Genomic DNA, 13,493 nt, shown 5'->3' with positions numbered 1-13,493 from the left:
CCACCTCAACGGAGAGTTTCACATTTCCACCAATTTTGTGCGAATGACCCAGCTTGAAATTTAAGATATGCCTCCTTGTACTGGACTATCCCACCAGAGAAAGTATTTCCCCCATCTATCCTTTCAACTCCTTTAATAATAACACTTCAATTAACTCATCCTAATATTCTATACCCAAGGCAAGACAGATCTGGTCAATGCAATTTGTACTCATAATTTAACCCTTTTTAAACCATTACTCTGGTGAATCTGTACTATACCCCTTCCGAGGTCAGTATATCGTCTCTGTGGTGTGCCTAGAACTGAACACACAACTCCACATGGAGTTTAACCAGAGCTTTATTTAACTATAACATTAATTATATTTTGTGTCTGTTTCATGAATTCTGTGCTTGGACCCCTAAACCACTTGTTCACGGTTCGTAGCTTCTCATCGTTTATCCTCCTTGGGATCCAAGTAAATTAATTCACACTTCCCCACATGAAACTTTATCTGATGCAGTTTTGCCTGCTCATCTAATTTGTCAGTGTTTCATTCTACCTACATACATACTGAGCTACCTAATTTGGTGTTGTCAGCAAACTTGGGTATCTGGCTTTTTATTCCTTCATCTAAGTCACTTATAAATAGAATGAGAAGCTAAAGTGTTCCTGCAAGTCCCTATGGGACAATACTCGTGGTACTACATCCTGCAAATTGTAGTACATATCATTATCATTTCTCTTATCTCCTAACCAGTTCCCTATCAATTGTTTGCCTAGCCCTAGTTGTACTTTTCCTGTGTACATTAAGATGCTGTTTTCAGTATATTGAAAGGTGATTACAAGAATGCATTTTATAAACAAAGTGAGACATATCAGAGAGCATATTTAAAGGAATCATTTAAAATTCAAGTGTTTGATTTGTAGCATAAAGATTTTTGCAGTAACTGTGAGGATATCAAATGATGTTTCTTGACAGCATTGTTTGTAAATTAAAGAAAATTGGAACAATAACATAATGCTTTTTTTGTAATGCTGCAACCTTTTTGGGTTTTATGAGGCTAACATTGCTAAATTAACTGTGCAAAATATTGCTTCTTCAGCCAATTCGGGCTCTGCAGTCTTCTTCACAGCCTATCCAGTACTCTGCGGTCTCTTACCCACCTCAACTCCTGCCAGTATCACCCACCCAGCAATACACTGTGGTATTGACACTCAATATTCTTTTCTCATCTTTCTGAAGATCTTTAGTTTGTAAACTTTTAAGTCTTTCTTTTCACTGCTGCTATTATTAACGTACTTGCTATGTGTTGCTGTTGATAGTTGGCTGAAGATGTTTCTTTATATGAACATTCTTTAAATCAGTAAAATCTGTGCCTGCTACTAAAATATGATTGTGCCTATAAAGTTTAGAACATCCTAAGGACAAAAAGCCTTTTCTGGTAATTTCAAAAGATCCAATTTTGATTTACAGATAAAACATTAGAGACCTGCATTTTAATAGTAGGATAAACATTATTTATCTTTCGTTCACTATATTACATTTGAATACAAGTCTAATTGCTGGATTCCATCAACATTGACAGTATTTAATGTCATAATACTTTTGGCATAATATTTGGATTAAACAGATGAGGAACACTTTCAAGAGCAAACCTTTTTTTTTAAAGAAAATGTACTGTCCATCTAGGGGAGTGATGTTCAAGAAATAATACATGCCAAAGTAGTTCAACATCTGGTTCAATAATGCCTTTTAGCGATATGATATTTCCACCTTTATTGTCCATTGTCATTATTTTCTTAATTTTCTTGTGGGAATCTATAGTTGTTGCACCTTGACTGTAATTTTAAGATGGGCACATTTATCAATTGTAAAGAACATTCCTGAAAGCTTGTGATTGTAAATTAGGTTAAACAGGAAGGAAAATATTGGGGAATTGCATTTTGTTCAGAGCTTTCCTTTGTGCTGGGTCCTTAAATTAGGAAAGTAGGATGGAAGATGACTCAAAGGCCCATGTGCTAAAATTGATTTTTTTTTTAAGGTCAAAAACTCTTGTACCTGTTAGAAGGAGGAATATTTTGGACAAAATATTCTGCTCCAAAAATCTTCTCGTGCTTTTTTAAAATTAATTTTGGAAAGTACCAAAAACTATATGATGGCAGAAGCTGCTCATTAATCTAAAAGTTTATATTTATAATGAGAATATTAGAACGGTTGTTCTTTACTTAGCTTATTGTTACTACAAATGAAGGATAATTTGAATATAATTCACTTAAGTTGACACAAGTTAATTTATTAAAAATGTTCCTGTTGGAATTTAAGCTAAAACCAACTTATATTTTTAAACTAAACAAGCACACACACACACATCATATATGTAAAAAAAAATTGTTTGATTTCAAAGTTTTGTTTTTTGCCTGGCTTAAATATACTTAATATCCCAACACTTTTTATTAAAGAGGGATAATATTTATTTCAGACACAAATTGCTAGTTCCCTGCGTACAGTCTCAACAAAAATGAAGTAATACATTCAACTTTGCAGAAAATCTTTTGAGGAATCATTCTTCCATTGGAGCATTGTTCTGTTGATGTAAATTACAGATGTATCCAAGAGTGTCTCCACAGACTATGTGAGAAACCAGTACCTCAGTGCAAATCCTTGATCCCTCGTTCTTTTTAGCTTCAAATGTTGTGCGAGTACTCTGAACATACACTTGATCCCATTCCCTTCCATTTCCTTTTCTTTAAATGTGAATATTGATGGAAAAGCATATCAAATATGAAGTACTAAGCACAAAGAAATGTACTTTACTGTCTTAGTTGTTAACATAAACATGCCATGTTTTCATTATTGACAAGGTGTTAACTTAAAAACACAATCATTGTTTGTCAGAAGACAGGCTGTGTAACTATCTATGTTATGGGATGCGATATCAAAAATCTATCCAATAAGTCAGTGCTACAAAATGTTGACATTCCTTCAATAATATGTTTCTCGCCTACAATTCCTCATATGGTCCAGAGGTTTGGCTAATGATCTGGAGACATGAATTCAAATCCTAGCACGACAACTTGGGAATTTAAACTCAGTTAATTAAGTAGATTGGATAACATCATTAATGGTGATCATGTCTGGATTGTCATTAAAACACAGCTGGTGCATTAAGGTTCTTTGGGGAAGAAAAATCTGCCACTTTTTTCAGTCGAGCTTATGTGCAACTCAGACCCACAGTGATGTGGTCAGCTCTTAACTACCCTATGAAATGGCCTAGCAGGCTGCTCCATTGTCAGAAAAGTGACTAACCACCAGCCCTTCAAAGGAAATTAGGTGGGGACAGTAACTGCTGGCCTTGCCAGTGACCCCAATATCCTATGAATTTTTTAAAAAATGTTTTATCAATCTCAATTGCTTTAAATAGAAAGGGTAGATACTTTACCTTCATTAAATTGGACCTTTTCCGAAAGGCTTGATAAATATTTGCATGGCTTTTGGTATATAGAATGAGAGGGAATGCCCTCATTATTCATACAGTTCTATTTTAATAACAACTTTTATTTTCCATGCAGCAAGAAAGCCTTGGGGCCCAGTTTAGCCAGATGAGCCTTGGCCGTCAGCCATCTGCTGAATCTGCGGATACCCACACTGCCATATTCCCATCATCTGTGGTGCTTCAGCCACAACAGCAGCCTGGATTTATCATGGCCTCTCCAGGACAGCCACTTCCTACTTCTAGCTATTCTGCCCCTGGTCCATCAGTTAATCAACAGGTGCTTCAACAACAGGGATACGTGCAGCAGCCTATGCAGCAGGTAAAAATAATGAAGGGCAACATGCCAGTTTCTGTTACCATTAAAATGAGAAAGAAGGGTAATTTCTCAACTATGTTAAAAGACCTTCAAACACATCTCAAAACTCATTGTTGGCTTCTTAAGTATCTATCCCAATTACCACTCCCCCACCACCGATATCCTTAATTGTCACAAAAACAATAAAGGCTCAGTAAAATCTCGGGTCTGACAGCATCTGTGGAGCTCCTCGAACAAAGACTTCTCACCAAATCCTTATTTGGATCGTATCCTTATTGGACCTTTGAGCCGTAGCTCCCAACTCCTACTGTGTTCATTGCTTCAACTCTGTTCCCATTATATATCTATAGTTAATTACCTTACAGATCTGGATGATATTGGAATAGTGTAGATTAGAGGGGCTTTAGATTGGTTCCACTGGTCGGTGCAACATCGAGGGCCGAAGGGCCTGTACTGCGTTGTAATGTTCTATGTTCTAGATCTAGCTTGAGGATTACGGAAAGCACTTTTGAAAAAGGAAAGACTATTTTACAGGAAAAAGATCTCATTGTCATGTATTTCCTCGGATAACTCAACAAAAATACAGGGTTGAATGCGATGAGTAGCTTGCATGCAGTTACTTTTTCTATGACTCAAGATCAAATATACTTATGGAAGAAAAATGTTAAGTTCAAGTTAAAGAGGTATCAGTCTTAGAGGATGGAATTTAATGTTAACATTAAGCACTCATAGGTAAAATAAAGCACATAGCAAACACAGGATAAAGTTTTTATATCATCCCGGTAATGTTCCTCAGTACCATCTTATGTTGCACTCATAGAACATTTCTACTTGATGCATCAGTTGTTATCCTCTGCCTATCTGATTGCTAACTTTGAGTCAGATTCTGAGTAGTTTTCTGCAGCAGCTTTGTATACATCAGGTATGAAATTTATACTTTCCAAACTCCCTTCACTTTTAAACCCATTCAGGTATCAAAGAAGGGGTACTGGGTAGAAGAGGCCAGCAGGAAAGAATGTTAAGGTGGGGTGCAGAGAAGAGAATGTTAAGGTGGGGTGCTTGCAAAAGGCACAGGGATATGCAAAGGCGATCTCCCCCATTGCCAAATAACAGCCTGTGTCACTAAAATGGTCACATTCTACTTCTAATTTGTCACATATCCCAACCCACCTTTCTTCTCACTATTTCCATTGGCTTTCTCCTCTCTCTCATCCCATGAGCCCCTTCATGGGTCCCATTAGCCCTCTTACCTTCTGAAGATCGGTCTGCCATAGCACACTGAGACCTTGTCAGATTCCTCACTTGCCACCTTTCTCCCTGCAGCTTCCATAAGTCGGGACACACCTCACCCACCCTCCAGCTCAAGCTCCCTCTCCTCCAGTCACAGCACTCTCCAACCACTCACAGTATTACTGTTGGGGTTTAATATCCCATTCAAACCTGCTGCTGCGAGCTGCATGTTTATTTTAATGTGCAGTATATCCCAGATAGTTGCATGTGCTGTGCGTGCCTTACATGATGTCTTATAATGACCAGATGTATCATTAATGTACAGTGCATTAAAGAATGGTTTTTATGTGTGGCCTCATCCTTCAGAGTTCTGCTGTTATTTGGTTAAAAAACTGCACAGTGGAATGTGCTCATCAAGTTCATCTCAGGAATACCATTCTATGGTTGCTTTGCATCTATAGCACTGTGATTCATGCAGAACACAATCTTGCAGAGAAGATCAATTAAAATAGATTGGAAAAAATATCCTATGTTGAAATGTATAACGAGCATTAATCTTACATCATGGTAACTGTAACTATATATTGATACTTCTTAATGGTATAAGAAAAAGCCCCATGCACAAAATGATTATACTAATGTATAATCTTTTGGGGTCCTTAAAGGGGATTGTAATGTTATGCAGGGCAGATGCTTAAATACAACATTCATGATATACAAGATGTGATGGTGGTGTATTTAATTGAATGCTGTTAGAGTGACAGTTTATTGTGCAAATTAGATCATTGTTGTGTTTATTAAAAAAAAATCTTTAGCTAATGTTTCATGGAAACAATCCTCTTTAAGAACTGTTTTTCTTTTCCTTTTTACAGCTGCCTAGTTGTTACTGTGCTCCAGGTCAGTATCCCCATTCCAATCAGCAGTATCGACCTGTAGCCCCTATCCATTACAACACTCAACAGAACCAGCCATTATCACAAACTGCCCAGCAAACAGGTTGGTTTCTGTTTGTGCACATTTTCTTTAATGTGATGATTCATAACCTTTGTAAAAAAAATATTTTTATATCATTAGATTTTCATTTGATACATCATCTTTTAAGTGCTTGCAATAATGTCTCCTCAGGGATGAGGAAGTTAAAGAATTATGATGCTCACATTTTAAATATTTTGCTAAAAAGATAATCCAGGCTCTCCTATAAACCATGTGCTGACACCATTTTGTGAAAATAGGAGAATAGCTGAATGAGGAAACAAGGAATTACTCTCTCTGAACTTCTCAGCTTTCTGTCAATCTCAGTTCTGGCATATGTTTCAAGGATATTGAATGTGAATTTATAATCAGCATTTCTGTGAGCTGTTGAATACGGGGCCGGAACACTGTCCGAGAGTGTTAGATTTCTCACAGTGAACCGGTCTCTTTTTCAGCTGCTTCTAAACTGCGGGGCAAAAATGTCTAGATAGATGGTTCATAACATCAAGATGAAATATGATGGACCGAATCTTCTGACCTATATTTCTTGAAAATGGCAGAATGGGATTATGCTTAGTAATACCTAAAATTCTGTGAATATGAAGATTAACCTTATTTTAATTATTATGATGACAAGTAGGGAACTCTTCATTTGTAATAGTACTTGGATTTAGTTCACTGCATGAAATTAACCATTTTGTCTGCTTAAAGTGGGATTGTGAAGAATTTCTTTCACTCCTACTGAATTGTCTTTGGTACCAAGCACTGTGATTGTTTCTCCATTTTTGTGACACCAAGGTGACTAAAAACATCTAAAAATGGAATGGTGCCAGTAGCCCTGAGGAGAGGTTCTGAACCATCAATTTATTTTGCCCTACTTTTTCTCTGATTGCAGTTTGCGCTGCAGTACTGAAATAATTGAAACACACTCACGGTAATGCTGCAGTCTCCTGCCAGTGTGAGTGAGAACGATAGATGGTTGTCATGGAGAACATCTATCATGTAATTTGGCCATTGAGTATTTTGCTAAAAATAGAACATTCTTCCAAGCGAAGTATTTTCTCAACATGTGGGATTGCAGGTGTTCTCATTTCATAGAGAATATAGTACTGCTTAGCTCCTACCTATTAATTCAGGATTTCACTTGAGCATTGAAAAGACTCGTAGCTACGATGGAAGTCTAGATTTTTGTTTAAATTTAATTTAAAATGTAGGTATAATCATTTGGTATTTCATCTTGTATAACATACTTTGTTAATTTTGTCACATTCATTCATAAATACAAGTGGCCATTTGAGTTTGTCAGCTAATAAAATATCATCCCAAAATACTAACATTTAATTTTATCATATCCAAGATATATTTAATAATTTTTCAGATCTCTGTACATTGTAATTTATAAAACAGTAGTCCTGGAACAAATGGTCAGATTATACAAAAATTATTTCAGTAATAGGCACCAATAAAGGTTGAATTTATATTTTGGAGCTCATGTAACAATAAAAGATTAGAAATATTGAATTTTACACCACATAAAAAGGCAATTCAGTCCATCACACTGTGCTAGTTCACCTGTTTCCACTTTTATACGGTTTGTTTCAAATATTTTATCCATTTCCTCTTTTAAAAACTGTCCTGGATTCTACTTTCAGTACTATTTCTAGTTGTGCATTCCATATTCTATCAACACTGTGCAGTTAACAAAAAAACAGATTTCCAAATCTCTCTGCAATTTTTAAAGTTTATTTATTAGTCACAAGTAAGGCTTACATTAGCACTGCAATGAAGTTACTGTGAAATTCCCTTAATTGCCACAGTCCAGCACCTGTTCAGATCAATGCACCTAACCAGCACGTCTTTCAGAATGTGGGAGGAAACCGGAGCACCCGGAGGAAACCCACGCAGACACTGGGAGAACGTGCAAACTCCACACAGACAGTGACCCAAGCTGGGAATCAAACCCGGGTCCCTGGCGCTGTGAAGTAGTAGTGCTAACCACTGTGCTGCCCGTAATTATGATCTTCAATTTATGCTCTCTCGTTACTGAATACCCATTCACCTTTACTTCTGGATCAATCTTTGTACCTCTTGCTCTTCATATTGTTCTTCTATCACATGATTGGACGTGGGTTTGGCTTCCATGTTTACACTGACACTACCCAAGTTGACTTCTCCGCTATATTTCCACCCTGTCTGTGTTGCAAGACTACTTGTTTGATATCCAATTTCAGATGAACCACAATTTCCTCCAGTGAAACACTGGGACAGCTGAAGCCATCATTTTGAAGTCCAACCATAAAAGGCTTCAAAAAACAAAACTTGCATTTGCGTTTTATATTTAAACAGGCATAATTAGCAAGAATGGACACTAAGCCAGGGGAGGAGATACTGGGGCAAAAACTTGTTCAAAGAAGTTACAATGCTGTTTATCTACCCAAATCCTTCAGAAACCCACATGAGTAATCAAAATTGTATGTTTACTAAAATGGCAATTCATTTATTCAAAATTATTTTGAGCAAAGTGTACTCGAGACACAAAATATTCCTTTAAATTAAACAATGTGATTTGAAAAAATGAAATGTAGTTTGAAGATGCTACTTGCAATGCAGAATCAGCTGAAAAGATCCATCATTTTGAAAACTTTTTTATTACAAAGTAAGATTTTAACTGAATATGCTTTTTTTGAAGGACCATTTGACCAATGCTAATGTTCCAGAGCATTGCAAATCCTTCATGTTGTTGGTCAATGCACCAATTTAATGTTTCTGAGGAGAAATAAACTAAATTATGAATCTGGAATTATTTTGTTGCAGGTTTTCAAACCGTGATGTCAAGTCAGCAGCAGAGTTATCAGGGCTTGGTTAGTGTCCAGCCTCAAAATCAAAATGTTGTGAGTGGCCAACATAGCAGTATGGGTAATCAGATGCAAGGCATGATGGTTCAATATCCTTCAATGCAGTCCTATCAGGTATGTAATCTTTTATGTAAGTGTGTAATCCTGACAGTTGGCTTGCCTGTTTTGCCTTCTGATTAAAGAAGGAGTTCAGATGAATACTCTTGTTAATACCATACCAGTCGCTCTCTTTCTTCCAACCCCTCCGCAACCCTTCACGTTTTTGTATGGGGGAAAGTTAATCTTGACCTTGTTTTTAAACTATCAGCTGCATTATTGCCATGTGGCTTAATAGTCTCTATTAGCTGCCCCAGTATCATGTGCTACTGCAATTCAATTGTAAATAGCAGGGGCCATAACTTCACAATAATTGGAGAGCTAATCCTGAGTCACCACATTACAGGCTGGAGAAAATGAGTTGTCACTTCTCCTCCCAGAGTCAGTTGTTGTGTTTTCCTGAGTTTGGGTTGTTGCAAAACAGTTCACAGTATACTTTGCGATTAGATGTTCAACACGCCCTGAAATTGAAGGTTTTAAAAATTCATTCTCTTTTTGTGAGCGTCACTGGTGATGCCAATGTTTATTGTGCAATCCTAGGTACCCTAGAGAGGTTGTAGTGAGCTGTCATTTTGAACGGCTGCTGTACATGTAGTGAAGGTGTTCCCCACAGTACCAGTAGGTAGTGCTCGAGGAGTTTGTGCTGGCGATATACTGTATATCTAAGCCAGGGTGATGTGTAACCTGGACGAGGAACTTGAAGGTGATGGACTCTTCTTTTCTAGGAAAGTAATGGGAAAGGCACGTTGCAGCCATGTCATGCTGATGTTGGAGGAAATGGGTTTTTACACCCTCTCTTGTGTCAAGCTCCCTGAGTCTTGGAACTAAAGCTGTCCAACCAAAAATATCACACTGCTGCTTTGTCTTGGAGGTGGTAGAGGGTCTCTAGAGAGTCAAGAGATGATCCATTTATCACAGGATGCCCAAGCTCTGACTGCAATATATTTATGTGGCTGTTTTAGTACATTTTATAGCTAGTTGTGACCCCCTACCTGGAATGTTGATTGTAGTGGACTCGGCAGTGTCATAGCAAGGTGATTATGCTCTTTATTGTTGGGGATGGTTATTGCTTGACAATTGGTAAAAGAGTATTTGCCATTTCTTGGCATAATCATGGATGTTATCCAATAGACTGTTAGCTAACACATGAAAAGCTGTAAACAGTCGGATAGTTTATTGCTGCTGTTAATACCTTTTTTCAAAATTTATTTTGTCTTTTGGGTATAACACAGCCTGCATTGGAAAGTTACATGTTATCTTTTTTCATGTTTAAAATTCAGATATCCTTGACTCCTGGCTCCCAAGGAATGGGTCAGCAGTCCTATCAACAGCCAATTCTAATCCCAAGTCATTCAAACCAAGGGCCTTTACCTTCTGCAGGAATGCCAGTCTATTACAGTGTTATCCCACCAACTCAACAGAATAATATGAGGTTGGTGCCTTTGGTAAAATGTTTTAAGCTGTCCATTTCGCTCACCTCACAAAATTAGTATATTTTCAATTTCATTTCTGCTTATATTTGACCTTCTTTATGTTTTGCATACAGTAGTCAAGCCCCCAATCTTGTATTTTAAGAAAGGTTCTGTTCAATTCACTTGAAGTTTGTATTGTTTGGAGGGGATGATGGAGACGCATGGAAATTCATTTTGATCAAATATTATATTTGCTTAATCTTCTGTTCTATTATTAATACCCACACACCTAAGTTTACTGTTTCCCAGACCATAGAAAAGTTAAATTGAAGTTTCTCTGCTGTATTGGCTGGTAGGAAAATGTTGCCCCCCCCCACTTTCATTTTGTAAGCATGCAGGATAAATGTCTTTTTGAAGTTTTATAGAACAAAGAAAATTACAGCACAGGAACAGGCCCTTCAGTCCTCCAAACCTGCACTGATCATGCTGCCCAACTGAACTAAAACCTCTACCCTTCCGGGGACCATATCCCTTCATTCCCATCCTATTCATGTATTTGTCAAGATGCCCCTTAAAAGTTACAATCGTATCTGCTTCCACTACCTCCCCCAGCAGCGAGTTCCAGGCATCCACCACCCTCTGAGTAAAAAAAAACTTGCCTTGTACATTTCCTTTAAACCTTGCCCCTCGCACCTTAAACATATGCCCCTGAGTAATTGATTCTTCCACCCTGGGAAAAAGCTTCTGACTGTCCACTCTATCCATGCCCCTCATAATCTTGTAGACTTCTTTCAGGTCGCCCCTCAACCTCTGTCGTTCCAGTGAGAACAAGCCAAGTTTCTCCAATCTCTCCTCGGAGCTAATGTCCTCCAGACCAGCAACATCCTGATAAGTCTTTTCGGTACCCTCTCCAAAGCCTCTACATCTTTCTGGTAGTGTGGCAACCAGAATTGAACACTATATTCCCAAGTGCGGCTTAACTAAGGTTCTATAAAGCTGCAACTTGACTTGCCAATTTTTAAACTCAATGCCCCAGCCGATAAAGGCAAGCATGCCGTATGTCTTCTTGACTACCTTCTCCACCTGCGTTGCCACTTTGTGACCTGTGTACCTGTGCACCCAGATCCCTCTGCCTATCAATACCCTTAAGGGTTCTGCCATTTACTGTATATTTTCTATCTGTATTAGACCTTCCAAAATGCATTACCTCACATTTGTCCAGAAAGTTTAATAGTGTAATCCTCTTTTTATCTTTTTTGATCTCTCAGTACTGTTTCACTGACATGCTTGATTACTACTTACATCTGCCCCTAATGATATCCCTCTTGCTGCTCCTGGTTAATGCTTAAAAAAAACGAATTGCATTCTGTGGGTCTTTCCCAATGATGTACAAGACCTTTTAGGTTATTTTAATAAGGATGCATTCATATATTAAAAAAACAACTGATGAGATATTTAGCTTGAGCAAAATCCTGTTTAGGAATTGGATTGAAAGTCTCTCCACTGAATGCATGAATACCAAATTAAAGTATTATGCCCACTAGTTCCACTGCCCGCATAATGATTTACTAAGGATTTATATGCCAGTGATTCCTTCAAGCCTGTAGGTATAAAAGGTGGAGAAAGGGCCCTCCAGTGCGAATCCATGTTGCTGCTATTTCTTCTTATTACTGATAAAGTGGAGAAAAAAATGTGTTCCAACTTGTCAGAACTTAGATAATGCCTTAGTTTGCCTTCCTGCTTTCCCATCGACTGAAAGTTGGTTCTGAGCAAGGTGTTTCTAAAACTTTGTGCCGACATTCCTGTTAGAACTGTTAATCAAGTCCCACCTCCTTGCTTTGACAAATCAAACCTAGTGCAGTGAGATGGTTTCACTAGAATGATTTCTGACTGTACAATGGGTAGGGTCATTTCATGTTGGTATTTGTATCAAAGTTTAGACCAGTATAACGCCATGCTTTGGGATTGCCTGTTAAAATCACCAAATTTATATTCAATGTGTTTTAGCAACAAGTCCTTGCACTTTCCTGTTGCTGCCTAATTTTATTGCCTCTTATTTTCACTTAACCCCAGGTGTTTTCACTGCTATCTCAATCCCTCAGCCTCTATTGGCATGTCTTGTTGGCTACAATTCGAGCTTGAAGATGCTGTGTGTCTGAAGATTTCATTTTATTCCTGTTAGAATAGATCGCAATTAATAGGAATGGCAAATATTAAGTTCGACAGTAAAAAACCAGCAGAGTATAACCAAAAGTGTTAATTTGCTTTTCTTTTTAAACTAGACTATTCTTGACACAGATCCAGATAGTTGTGACATATAGTAAGCATTGTCTCTTTCCAAAGTTCATCAGTAGGTTACCTGCAACCTCCAGGAACAGACCAGATGCAGTTCCCTCGGCCATCTTCCCCGTGTAATTCACAACAGCTACAAAGCCAGCAATGTGCAGGTGAGCAAATGAACTTTTTATCTCAAATTCTGTTACTTTTTAAAATAAATTAAATCCAACAGTATTCAACATTTTCTCAGAATTTTCATTTAAATGTGACTAGTGGGGTACTGCAAGGATCAGTGCTTGGGCCCCAAACTATCCACAATCTATATCAATGATTTGGGTGTGGGGATTTATTTTAACATTTCCAAGTTTGCAAATGACACAAAACTATGTGGAAGTTTGAGTTTCGAGAAGAATGCATGGATGCTTCGAGGGGATTTGAAGTGGCTAAATGAGGGGCAAAAATTTGGAAGATGGAATACAATGTGGAGAAATGTGAGGTTATCCACTTTGATCAGAAAATACAGAGTATTTCTTAAATGGTGAGAGGTTGGGAAGTGTTGAACTTCAATGGGATTTGGGTGTCTTTGTTCATGAGTCCCTGAAAGTTAACATTCAGGTACAGCAAGCAGTTCAGAAAGCAAATGGTACGTTGTTCTTTTTTACAAGAGGATTTCAGTGTAGAAGTAAAGATGTCTTACTGCAATTACTTAGAGCCTTGGTGACACCATAACTGGAGTATTGTGTGCAATTGTGGTCTCCTTGCCTAAGGAAAGATATGTTTGCCATAGAGGGAGTTCAGTGAAGGTTCCCTAAATTAATTCCTAGGATGGAGGAATTGTCCTATGAGGAAAGATTAAAGT

At 37.7% G+C, this 13,493-nt stretch overlaps 1 protein-coding gene across 43 annotated transcripts in view; it reads left to right on the top strand.

Annotated features, from left to right (window-relative positions):
• r3hdm1 (R3H domain containing 1) overlaps window positions 1-13,493 on the top strand; it is a 132,105-nt gene that overhangs the window by 63,046 nt on the left and 55,566 nt on the right. For 32 of the 43 annotated variants that reach the window (XR_013499514.1, XR_013499513.1, XM_078228067.1 and 29 more), the window contains 6 exons: window positions 1,086-1,187; window positions 3,553-3,795; window positions 5,895-6,018; window positions 8,809-8,963; window positions 10,226-10,377; window positions 12,701-12,804. Coding sequence is in view for 41 of the 43 variants with exons in the window: in XM_078228067.1 (XP_078084193.1) it covers window positions 1,086-1,187; window positions 3,553-3,795; window positions 5,895-6,018; window positions 8,809-8,963; window positions 10,226-10,377; window positions 12,701-12,804 (880 nt within the window). In the remaining 2 variants the exon portion in view is untranslated. The remainder of the gene's footprint in view (window positions 1-1,085; window positions 1,188-3,552; window positions 3,796-5,894; window positions 6,019-8,808; window positions 8,964-10,225; window positions 10,378-12,700; window positions 12,805-13,493) is intronic. The other 11 variants (XM_078228102.1, XM_078228104.1, XM_078228106.1 and 8 more) reach the window with 2 other exon arrangements.

The sequence above is a fragment of the Mustelus asterias genome, chromosome 14, assembly GCF_964213995.1.
Source record: "Mustelus asterias chromosome 14, sMusAst1.hap1.1, whole genome shotgun sequence".
Taxonomy (NCBI): domain Eukaryota; kingdom Metazoa; phylum Chordata; class Chondrichthyes; order Carcharhiniformes; family Triakidae; genus Mustelus; species Mustelus asterias.
This window is presented reverse-complemented; position numbering and strand designations above follow the sequence as displayed.